This window comes from Neodiprion virginianus, chromosome 4 (assembly GCF_021901495.1).
Source record: "Neodiprion virginianus isolate iyNeoVirg1 chromosome 4, iyNeoVirg1.1, whole genome shotgun sequence".
NCBI classification, from domain to species: Eukaryota; Metazoa; Arthropoda; class Insecta; order Hymenoptera; family Diprionidae; genus Neodiprion; species Neodiprion virginianus.
Genome location: NC_060880.1, coordinates 25,992,247 through 26,004,584, shown reverse-complemented (window position 1 = coordinate 26,004,584; position 12,338 = coordinate 25,992,247). Strand labels below are relative to the sequence as shown.

General features: G+C 42.6%; 1 protein-coding gene across 2 annotated transcripts in view; it reads left to right on the top strand.

Moving 5' to 3' along the window:
• Positions 1–8,967: 8,967 nt before the first annotated feature.
• LOC124303177 (monocarboxylate transporter 13) overlaps positions 8,968–12,338 on the top strand; it is a 28,538-nt gene continuing 25,167 nt past the window's right edge. The window contains exon 1 of one of the 2 annotated variants that reach the window (XM_046760068.1): positions 8,968–9,946. In XM_046760068.1, coding sequence (XP_046616024.1) covers positions 9,778–9,946 — 169 coding nt within the window. In that variant the 5' untranslated portion in view covers positions 8,968–9,777. The remainder of the gene's footprint in view (positions 9,947–12,338) is intronic. The other variant, XM_046760069.1, reaches the window with a different exon arrangement.

The following is a 12,338-nucleotide window of genomic DNA, read 5'->3' as shown; positions in this document are numbered from 1 at the left end:
GCAGCCACAACTTGTACGAGACGAAGCTTGCGCGTGTGAGAGTCGTGACTTTGGTCAAAAGCGGGTGGGTTTTGGGTCGAAGAATTATCCAGGGATCGAGACATCGCTCGATCGGCGGAAGAAAAGTCTAAACGTGACGCAACTGCCGTGTGGCTGCGTTCACGTCTCACCTTGCAGCGAAGCGCAAGGATGTTTCGGAGACGTAAATGGACACGCTGGCGTTGGACGCGCCGGTATTACACCGCCGTCATTCAAGGAACCTTCAGGCCAGCAGTCCTTCGGGTACAAATTACCCAAGTATTTGAAGCCAAAGCCGAAGGTGGTTTCGCGTATGCAGCGATTGTTTAACCGGTGCAAACCAATAAGTAGGTTCAGACTCTCCGATGCGAAATCCAAGGCTGTGACCGCGTCGGAGATCAACATGAGCTTAATTCCCGATGAAGCCAAACTCGTTTGTTGTCAATGCAGCTGCTCTTATCTGAAGATCAGAAATGTCCAAGAAGAGGCGGCACCGAGGAAGAAAAAGCTAAAATGCCAGTGCGAACAATGTCACGCGAGACGTGATCAACGCAGAGAAACGCATCGCAGTAAAGAGGCGAAGCAAGAAGAACAGGCTTGGGTTAGCCCTAGGCATCCCAGAGGAATGCGGCACGCCTGCTGGGGACGAGTTCAGGCCGAACCGGGAATGGCGATAAAATGCCATCCTGAAAACCCGGGAAATTCGTGCAGACCATGCACGGCGCGACGGGAACTGCCGAATGGCTATGGTCAGGTCCGAGAGCTTCGGTTACCAGAGTGCAAGGTTGTCACAACGAAGGGACAACCATACTGCCCGTCAAAATTGCAGAGACAGAACCGACCATGCGAAGCTGAAAGAATCAACGAGAAACTGGAAAGTTACGGGAACTCCGCCGAGGTCTGCCGGTACCATGCGCCGTTTGGAGCGCCCTGGTATAGCTCTGACAGTGGCGAAAACGCCGACGTCTCCGAGGCCTCGAGACACAACGAGCAGGGTCATCCGATAAAGGGGGTGAGTGCTCCCGAGGTCACGATGGTCACCTCGTGCACCTTCATTAGTCGGATAAACCACGACACGGTGCTGCAGTGTCTGAGGGAAAGGAAAGGAACATCGAAGAGGGAAGAACGGCCTAAGCTCTCTAGTCGGGGGCCTGATTTGACGGGTCAGCGACGACCGAGCACTTACCAAACTCCTACGCCAACGACCGACAGCCCCAGGCCAAAAATCATTGCGAACCAACTGCCGCTACTTGACCTTGAAGAGTCTGCAGCAATCAATGACTCCCAGCCGTTGCCCAGCGCGGCGTCTATTGATCCGCCGACGAGTCTCTTGTCGTCTTATAAAGACGAAAAAACACCACGAGCCTCGCACCCAACGAAAGCCGATAAGAAGCCACCCGAGTCGTCTGGAAAACGGACGAAATCGAGGAAGAAGGACGCAAAGAAGAAGCCCAACTCATCTACTGCCGATAGCTCTCAGGCTTCCAGGGTTAGCCAAGCGGTGCCCTACAACCGCAAATCACCGAATCCGCCTCAACGGAAAACTCGGTCGGTTGCTAACGACACCCTGCGTTCAACTGGCGTTACTGATAACGCAACAAGAACGTCAGACTTATCGAGGAAGAATCGCCGACTCAAGAACTCTGCCAACGAACCAATTGTAACCACGATCGTCTCTCCTAGGAAGATTTCAACAAATTCTTCCACGAACCACAGCCCGAAGAGTCACGTAAAGAAGTCAACTGCACCGTATGAAAAATCTAGAATGGTTCAGACCCCGACGAACAATTTAAAGGACGGTGGGTCGTCTAAGATTCAGGGACAAGCGACACCCGGAAGAAGTTCCGTCGTCGGTACATCTGAGATACGGTGTATTCCTGGTTCTTGTACCATAAAGTACCCTCAATTCGTCAGCGATACTCGAGAAGCTGAGAACTCGAGCCTGAGTCATACACTTTCCTCGCGATCAAAGATGGAGGAAGGAGAGGTTCAGAAAGAGAGAATGGGAGGTTTGGATTTGAATTGCATCGAGGAAGCTCGTTATACCCAGTCTGAAGATGACACCACGAGATCAACTGCAAATGCCATCAGTACTAAAGGGACAATTTCAGCAACCGGCAACCGGTATTCTGAAAATATTTCCGACGATAGGATCGTAACCACGCTCGTATCCGCCAGGAAGTTTTCAACGAATTCATCAAGGAGCTGCAGTCCGAACAGTTGCGGGCGAAAATCAGCTTCACCGTATGAAAAATTCAGAACAGCTCAGGCCCCGAGAAACACACCAACGGATGGCGGGTCCTCGGACAATCGGGAACAGGTGAGCCCCAGAAGAAATACAGCCGACGACATGTCTGGGGTACCTTGTCCTCCTGGTTTTGATGTCACGAGATATCCTGCGGCAGTTAAAGACACGCGAGAGGCTTGGAATTCGACTCCAAGCTACACTATCTACTCCCTGAAGGAAGCGGACGGATTTCATGAGAGAAAGCGAGAAGGTAGTCTAGGTTTCAATGCTAGCATAGAAGCTGACCGCAGCCAGTTGGTTGACGAAACACCGCACGAGTCGATTGGTCCCAACAAGCGGATTCCGCTTCCGGAGGGAGTCAATGGTCCTGTAATCAGAAGTTCGACGGATAGCGAGTGCTACTTGAAGTGGTGCATCCAGCGACAATCCGGACCCTGCAATGCCGCAAATCCAAGTCGTAAAATGTTACCCATCAAACGTCCCTCGTGGTTTGTTACCGAAGATCGTGAAAATGGTGAGCTTAGACCCACTGGGAATGAGGTTCCACTGGGTCGAAGGGCGTTTCCGAGCTCTAGTGACCAGAGAACCGTTGTCACAACCCCTTGTCAGCCATTTAAAGGTGGAGCTTTTAATTGCACGTCTCCGCATCCGAGGAAGAAAGTGCAGGATGAATTCAACGTCGGATGAATTGGCCAGTCAGCTATACATATAAGATGTAAATATTCAATGAATCGCGTTTGAATATCGATTCAGAGGATGACTCAGCGACATCTAAATTAAACCAAACTACCGAAAATATACATTAAGACGAGTAAGTGCCACCATGTGTTTCGTATGTGTGAAATATTACACGGCGAAAATTAAGAAATTAATTTTCAACCCAATTGTGGCAGTCAAAATTGTTTACGTTTTTTAAATACGCAAATCCTAAATCAGGATTATTTAACAATTTAGTCACAGTAACTGTCAATTTCATCGATGTCGTATCGGTTTCGATTCTAATGTTTATTTTCACATCAGATAACGCGAGAATTGACCTGAACCTTTAGATATTCGCAAGACAAAGCTTTTTTCGGCTTTTACTATGGACTATCATAATTTCGTTTGATTTTTCGATTTGTTATCGGTGATGGAATAAATCCGAGAATCGAAATTTAAAATAAACAGACTCTATGTCAAATTGGGCTTAATATTCATGGCATAAAATCTCAAATTAGTCTTTAACTCGGCATGAATGAATTATGTCGAATAATAACTGATGTGAGCTTGCCCAAGGCAAAATGAAACTTCAGCGGCGCGCTTCACTAATTAAATGAGTAAACTAAATTAACTTTCATGCGTTATTAAATGAGGTAATTACTCGATGAGTACGGTAATTTAAATTCCTAATAAGATCGGTGTACGTTGTGGATGATGAATAATGGGGCTACCGTTTATTAAACGCAGCTGTTGAAGTCTGATGGATTTAACATTTGAACGCGTAAAAATAGGAATGAAATTGGAGTCGACGTATATAAAAATATTATTATAACGTCATCATTATATAATCAAAGTCAGATTATTATCATCGAATATCAGAACCATCAAAGTAAAAAAGACGTAACGAGGTTTCAGCTGCAAACATTATATTCCGTGGCTTTATCCGATTTCTTTAAGCGTATACTGAGTTTCAACGTGGACGTTAAAATGGTCCAAATTTTTTTTTCGTGTAGTTCTGGGCTACGAAACCGTATTTCATTTCATTTCCGTTGTCAATTTTAGTTGAGAATGTTTTGGGTAAACGTCACGTGGCAGTCGGGAATCGCATTACGGTAATTTAGAACCGACGTAAAACAGTTCCATTTGCCGCAGTTATATAACAAAGCTTTAAACGCCCATGGCGATAACGTGCCAGTGAATATTCCATCACGGTTGAAACGACGATGATAGAGTGAAACAAAAGCTTTTGAACAGCAACCCACAAGATAACGAAACGTTTATCTAACTAAACTAAGCAAAATGCAAAATCCGCATGTATCTTGTGACTATGGTTACATTATCGTATGACTTCAGATACGACTTCCGGCAAATACTCGCCAAAAGCTTAAAATTCCATTTTTCAGTTCAGTTCACTGCAAGCTGGTTCTATGTTCCAAGATAGAATTAATTGTAAATCTTTTATGTCCAAGCTTCTTCTACCAGACTGGACACCCGATATGTACTTAATCTGACACAATCATCGACTACTTTCAAATCGCTGATGAAGCTTAAGATTGGCCAAGATAAGGTAAGGCGAAGACTTCCTAATTCGTAAACACGTGCAGCGTTTGCCCGACGTTTAACAATTTTTCTCAGTCTATATTTGCGTCGACTTGACTCGAGGCTCGATTAATTCCACGTGTCCACCTGTATCACGAAGTAACACAAGAATCTCGGTCCTCTGAGCACGTGGACCAAAATGTGAAACACGTGTTTCCCTCCAGCTTATTCTCTTGATTACACAAGATTAGCTCGGGCTTTCAAAACCGGCTATCCTATCTGGCTGCGCACCGTTTCTCCAACAGAAAAGCGATACGTTCGTGTTACGCCCGTTAAACACGAGCGCACGGCATGCCGTCAACACTTTTGAACCAGAATAACACGCGCAGGATGAGTGCTCACGATAATAGTTTGAATTCCGACTCGACGAGCGTGGAACACACCCGTTGCAATTTTCCCAGGAAATAGTGACCGCCGTATTTACCCTGCCAAAATATATTACGAGGCTTTTTCATTCGTGTTCAATTTACTATTAGTAAGCGATCGCTTGTATCTATGTGCGATGGAAAACTCTAAAATTTTACGTCAACTTTTCTAGATGCCCTCAAATTCTCTCCACACTTTTGAGAATTCAGACTCAATTTTCGTGGCTGCATACATCCCTGAAGGCTACACGTGAGCCATTTAAACTATTATGTGAGACAATTTTCGATGTCATAACGCTTTCGTAAGACTGCAGATGAACTATCGATAACGTGCTAAATAGTCGAATGGAACCGGATCGAGGACTCATCGTGTCAGGAAAGTATAATATAGGTAGGTGAGGAAATGCTCGTCATCCATCATCATTGGTTATAATTGTCGGTAAGTCGCATTGCTTGTTCGTCAGCAAAGTTCTCTTTTCTCTAGCTGGAGGATGGAAAAGTAAGAAGGCTGTAAAATAAGTTCGTAATCAAATAGCGAGATCCGCGTTATCAGGAACACAAACAAGCAAGAAGATCGATCCAGCGTTTTATTTACGTGCGTTTCTTGACAAAGCGAAATTAGAAAAAAGCAATTTACTGTCAGTGTTTATAGGCGCCAAGCTTCCGTTGTCACGGCACCTGTAATCATTTTTTACTGTCGGTTTGCATGGTATGTCGTGATGTCTCGACAGATATAGTCTAAAAATCGTTTTTGGTGGTACACTGAATTTTTCATCTGATGGTGAATAACGTTGTTTAACAATACTATAAGGTTCAGCAGCCGTCACGTGTCTGCGCGTTATACGTGCTGAAGTAGCATGTCTGGAAAGTCACGTTCCTTGAAAGGTTCGTTCCTTTGAAATCGAGACTTTTTTCCCCTTCAATCTCCCAGATATGGAAAATACTTGCGCTGCTGCAATTGTAAGACTCAAAATATATCAGTCAACTTACAACAAATTTATTCTATACCTCAACTTGGCTACCCCAAGTTTTTTTGACGAATTTAAGCAGTCGCATACATCCAATTCCATATGTCAATCGATGTACTCGTATCTTTACCATTATCAGCGTGCAATGGTAATTATAATTAGTAAATTGCTCGTGCTCCAAACGCTTACGCAACTTGATACTAATTTTGTTTGGTAACATCGCTCTAACTTGTTTTGCCTTTCTATCAATTACGAGGGTCATTGAAAACGTAGTGCGTGATGCTCGGGCGCAAAAGCGCTTCGAGTGATTAAAGAACGGACGCAGTATCATTACATTGCCTCTCATAAAGCGTCTGAAACCTCTTCTCATACCCGCAGGCATCGCGCTTTATGCTCGGGAAATTACGTTCATTTCTTGTCATTCATTGTCGTATGTAACGTTGAAAGACCACAATTTTACAACGAGCAAGCACGATACATTGAAATCATATTTATTAAGGGAACGTTAGCTTCCGAAACAGTCTCAGGTATTTTGGATCCACATATACGAAGGCAACATTAACCCAGTCATAATTACATTTGTTTTCCAGTTGAATATGGTACTTTCTGAAAAGCTGTATGAACCGGTGATAACCTGGATCGATATTGACATTAATTACATATTCAAAAATTGACCAACAGTACACAAGACACAAATCTAGGCTCCGTTACACAATATTGCAAATGTGGTAAAAGCTCGTTTATTACAACGGTATAATCAGCACAGTCCTTACGCAATTCGATGCAAATAAAAGTGAGCTAATTTAAATGATAACATCAGCCTGGCTGCAACTGCCGATGGTCATTGCACATGGAAACATTGACTGTCCGAAATCAAGTTGTGTTTGGAGTCCGGTCATTCGTTTCTCCGGCCAAATCTTAGACTAATTATCGTTCCGATCTTGCCCCATATTAATTTCTGAGCTTGTATTCAATATGTCTTGTTCAGAACGTGTCATATATCCATAACTCTATCAAACTCAATTTTGTTTGATAAATCAGAGTTAAATGTCGCTCTCTGTTGACATCACGTGTTTAGTTCTGATGGTTTATTCATATGTATTCTAGTTGGTACCAGTAAAGACTGAATTAACATTTGTATTGATGAAGTATTTATTTCATACAGCGATAGTACAGATTGATATAGTAGTCAAGGTACAGTACGACGATTGATAAAATTGTTTACACTGAATACATTTGGGCCTACGATCAGGAAGAAGTGACAGCAGAGCTTATCAATTCGCCCGTCATCGATCCTGTCACAAGGACCAACAGTTGCGAACAATCATTCAGAGGATGAGCGTTCCCAACGGTGACGCCGTAAAGATTACAAGGTTCTTTTTATTGAGACTTTCGTAATCTTTCTACTTTGCACATTACAATCGTGCAAGTAGTTTGCGAGCTTCATTATACGATCTACCGACACACGTAATAGCAAGTAATGGTACAGTTATTGAATGATCCTAAAAGTTCACATGGTCGATCAGTAGGGAACAAACTGCACGTATAAATATTCCACGATCCATTGTTCATCGTTCCATGCGTTCGTCAGCTGCGGATGGAAAAGGAAGCAGATTGCGGTTGGTAGCTATGTGGTTATCTACATTGATGTGAGATTCTTCCTTCTACCATTGCCTTGTCTGTAATCATCAAAAATACACGTGTCGTTGACTAACATGTACCAGTGGTTATCACTTCCGCAAATCGTGTTCACTGCAGGTTTTCTGGCTTCGCATAACCGACTTAAGCTGTCCCAGGTTTTTGTCACATGTAGTTATATAATATTTTTCAAGCTCATTGAGAGAGGAACGTGATGCTTTTCTTTAAATCTCACTTAATAGTTGACCGTTTGATGAAATTCTTTATTTCGATTGTAACTCTCCGCAGATTGACGAATGACTGAGACGTATGGATGACCTCTGGCTTTTTCCTTGATTCGCCTGGTCAGCATTTAACTCCGTTTACTAGTCGAGCAGGTGATTGATTTTCGGCATGAAGAAAATCCCGGAAAATTCTTGTACCTGTTATAAGTCATCCATGCTTGAAACCGAGTAAAAACATCGTTTCGAAAACTTCCATGCGCATGATTAGCGGTTGCTGAACGTCGTCGCCGCTGGCAAAACAGACGTGATGACAAAAGCTTAAACCTCAAGCTATCAACTAACAGATCTTGTTTACGGTTTGCAATTAGATTTTTCCTCGGCAGCACAAATATTTCTCAGAAAGTTATACTGTAAAACGCACAACGCAATTCATTCTATATCTGCAGCGCGTGAACGTAATCGTTTACTGTAAGTAAATACGCTTCAGCGAATAAAGCGATGGAAATTTTATCCTGTACATATGCCCATAACCATTGACAAATTCAATATTACACTGTAATAATGAATATTTTACAAAGTATCTTATTCCCGTCAGTTTGTGTTTGGCACATCGAATTTTCGGGCTACTTACGAAGATCTGAAAAAATCACAAAAAACCCTAGAAAGCATTGTACAAAGATTTTGGGACCCTGTCAAAAGTGCCATCCACATTCCACAAAAGTCTCTCTCTCTCTTTTCCAATCACTCGGATCGTTCAGAAAAATCCATAAAATCAAATATCGACTCGTAACAGTAAAATAACAAATTAACGTTAAGAAATCCGTTCAACGCTCCAAATCATTCCAAGGAACACAGAAAAACGACAATTGAATACAACAACTCCAGACATCAAACTCGAATCCAGTTGTCCGTTTGACAGAGGAGCTCTTACCTATCATCCCAATCATCTTCATTATCGAATATGATTCGAATTTTTACCCGATGACGTCGTCGCGTCGAACAAAGAGTGATCGAACAAACGACGTCGATCTTTGCGCAACGTGCGTCGCGCTGATTACTCGCGGCGTCGTCGCACAGCGAGTCGCTAATACGCTGCGTGTGTCGGCTTCACGGGGGCCTGATCCAACGGGAAGGGGGGGGGGGGAGGTTGGAGGGGGATGGAGAGGGGGGGGAGGTTGAACAGCTGATCAGGGCTCGCATCGAGCGGAGCTGAACACTGTCGCACGTGCTCTCGTACGCTGAACTCGTACGTTGTACTCGTCTCGGACAGGTCGCGTTCTTGGACGGGTTGTCAACACCCTTGCGGTGTATACAGGGTGTAATAATTGTTTTTCGATTGCGATTATTTGAATCTGGGAACGATTGTGCCGCGAACGATTGCCGCTTAATTTTCTTTCTCGTCTAACAATCGTTGACGTAAATTTGCCGAGAAAAATATCAATAAGCTGAGTAATAATAAATTGGATTAAAATAACGGGGTCTATGTGCAATTCAAGCTGTCGCAGGTGCGAGCAGCGGTGGACCGCGAAAGTTGTCATCTCTGTGCGGAAAGAGGAGCACCCTATGAACCCCCCCGACGGTGAGACTGCAGAGGAGGGCACTGCCCTCGACACGGCATTTCATGAACGTTGACCCCGCGCTTAAATTCAATTTATTTATATGTATATACATGCGTAAGTTATACGCGCATCGCTTTGTAGGTATGAAACTAGTTTTGTGTAACGAGTGTGCATGTAATAACCGGACTAGCTTGTAGATCAGCAGCGTCGCGTGACGTGTTTACGGGCTACGGTAATAATAATATTAAATAAAGTAATAACAACGAAAGCATAAGCAACAAAAACGACAAAATTAATAATAGTTATTCAATATTAACGCTCGAGTGTTTGTGCGACGAGCGCGTGTTCAACTACACGTGCATTGTGATAACAACCCGTCCGTTGTACATTGTGTGTGAAAATATCGAGGAACACAAAGAAAACGGACCTCGTCATTGCCGCCGCAGTATTGTTGCGAAGATGAGGGGGGCTAAAAAGGAAACTGCACCGACCAGCGGTATCGGCATTAAAATCGGCGACGAGGATGTTCCAAAGAAAGGAGACTATCACCTGATTCCCGTGAAATCTCCGACCGATGAGAATCGTCGTCCGAAGGCGAACGGGACTGCGATTCGCGCGAATGGCAAAGGTTAGTCATTTGTTTATACGTACTTACATGAAAATAATCAGCGTTACAACGTATATGCAATATGCATACCTATATCTACGTGCTTTTATTTCGATGCCTCTTTTTACTATTTTCCTGAGCGAAAGAAGTTTTCATCACTTCGCTGTCTGCACGTAGATATTTTTACAACAAAGAACCCTGCCGAGTTTTCTGTAAAACTCACCGCGAGACGCCAGCAGATAAGCAATATACCGATTGTTTGTGCAATCTGACTAATTTCTTTCAAAGCAACGGGCCGTAAACTGATTTGAACATCTTTTTTACTACTGCAATTCAGTATAAATATCCCTACGCAGCTGCTCGGTCGTAACAAAGGGCCCAATTAATACTGCTCCGAACCCTATGTTATACGTATATAATATAAACTCTTTACATTTTACATGTATTTTTAGGATGTAGAAAAGTGTCGGATGAATGGAAAGTACACCTGATAAATTCTGATGAGTTCTTGCATTTTGTTAACTGTTGAACACCTGTTCATTCTGTCGGTGAAATAACAACAAATAAGTCGTTTAATCAAATCGTGCGTCTGTTTTTTTTTTTTTGTTTTTCACTCTTTTCTTCATGATTTATCAAACGAACAAGATTTGCTCGGAATATTTCTTCTAGAAAAAAAAAAAAAAGAAAAGAAGCTGTAAAGTCTGCAACAATCTGACCAAAGTATTTACGAATTCGAAATATCGCAAAGATTTTACCGAGAGGCAGTCGCAACACGTGCGATAGGTTTATAAGAATGCTGGAAAAATGCTTGCGCGGTTTTAGGTAGACCTAGCTTGCAAGAATTTTTCTAATAATGCAAAACTAGGTTACGGTCTATTATACGAACGGATCCCCTGGACGCCGGGAATTCCTGCATGTGTGTATATAATAATCTGTACACCCTTGCTTTATACGTCCGTACAGTTCAAGCAATTCAAAAGTGTGTGCGTGCCCCGGAAGAGGGCGTGTGCTTTTCTACGAGGAGTTTCGACCTCAATTCCAAGCATTGCACACTTGACTCGCTGCAAGGTGCCAACTGCACTTTTTATTATCATAGAGCGGGAAACAATAGCTCGAGTGCGGAGATTCGACGACGTGCCATATTTTGATTACACATACTTGTAATTTTGTTTATTCAAATACCGAAATTTTATACGTGGGAGCTTTTTTTTGCGTTACATTTGGTACAGTGACGAATCGGTCCTTGTTAGGGATAAGTGAATTGTAATTGCACTATGAATTTGTATACAATTGCAAAAGCATACCTCTGATACGTTGTTGTACAATTATACTCGGAACATTTGACAAATAGTCCGGTATTTACGTTCATTTCCATTGTACAAACGCGGTATGTATTAATTGTTAAGTCAAAGTAAAAAGTATGACAATTATGATTGGCTACGTAATCCGATAATCTGGTGTAATTATTGAATATGTAGGATCTTGTCTCTGATCTACTGATTCGTAACATTGATTAATAAATTCAAGTGCTTTTAATGTGTTGGACAATGATTCTTATCGGAACGAAGTGTTCAATTTCACAGCGGTTAATTGTTTCGCCCTTGTCTAGATAACAGATTAATTGTTCAACGAACACGTGCAAATTCGTACGCTTTTCCTGTTATTTCGCTCTCGGCGTTCTTATAATTCCCGGTAATGACCAATGGAATTATAATTGCACTTACCAGGAAATACTGTTAAAAAAAGCGTTAAATTTTCGCATACAAATTTATGAAATATTTTCGCAAATCCATAACCTGACTGTTATCGTTTATAAACGGTAAATTTTTTCTTGTAAAGCAAGAAATAAATATAAAAAATGGAACCGGTACAAGCGCCAGGAGCTTACTTATAATCCAAGCATGGACGATCGAGTTAATCGATATTTAATAGTCGATCAGCGTATCTACGAGATGCATAATCCCTAATTTGGATTAACGCGTTGCCTCGGAGACCGAAAATTGCCTGGTTATACGTCGAAGCTACGTTGTAGCTAGCTAGCATGCTAGCAAGAATGACAGGGAAAAAATAATTGCTGTTTCACGCGGATTATGCACGCTTTCATTAGTATGCAGTTTTCAAGCGTGATCTGATGCGGCAGTAACTTTCCATGAACTAATGCCCTTCGTATCGTGCCACAATTAGACTGCACACGTACCTGTATCATACATAAGTAGTATGTACAACATTACGTGTATGTACGTACATGCCAATGCATGTATAACACGTCGCAAAAATATTGCGCGTGAAAATCATTTTATAGAGCTGCTTGAAAAATTGGAGATATCGGCTTGAACGGGACGTGTTTTTTTCGTCCTTTATGCTTGGCATTGTACGCGTTTGCTCATCGAATCTGCCCTCAAAGATATAGGTA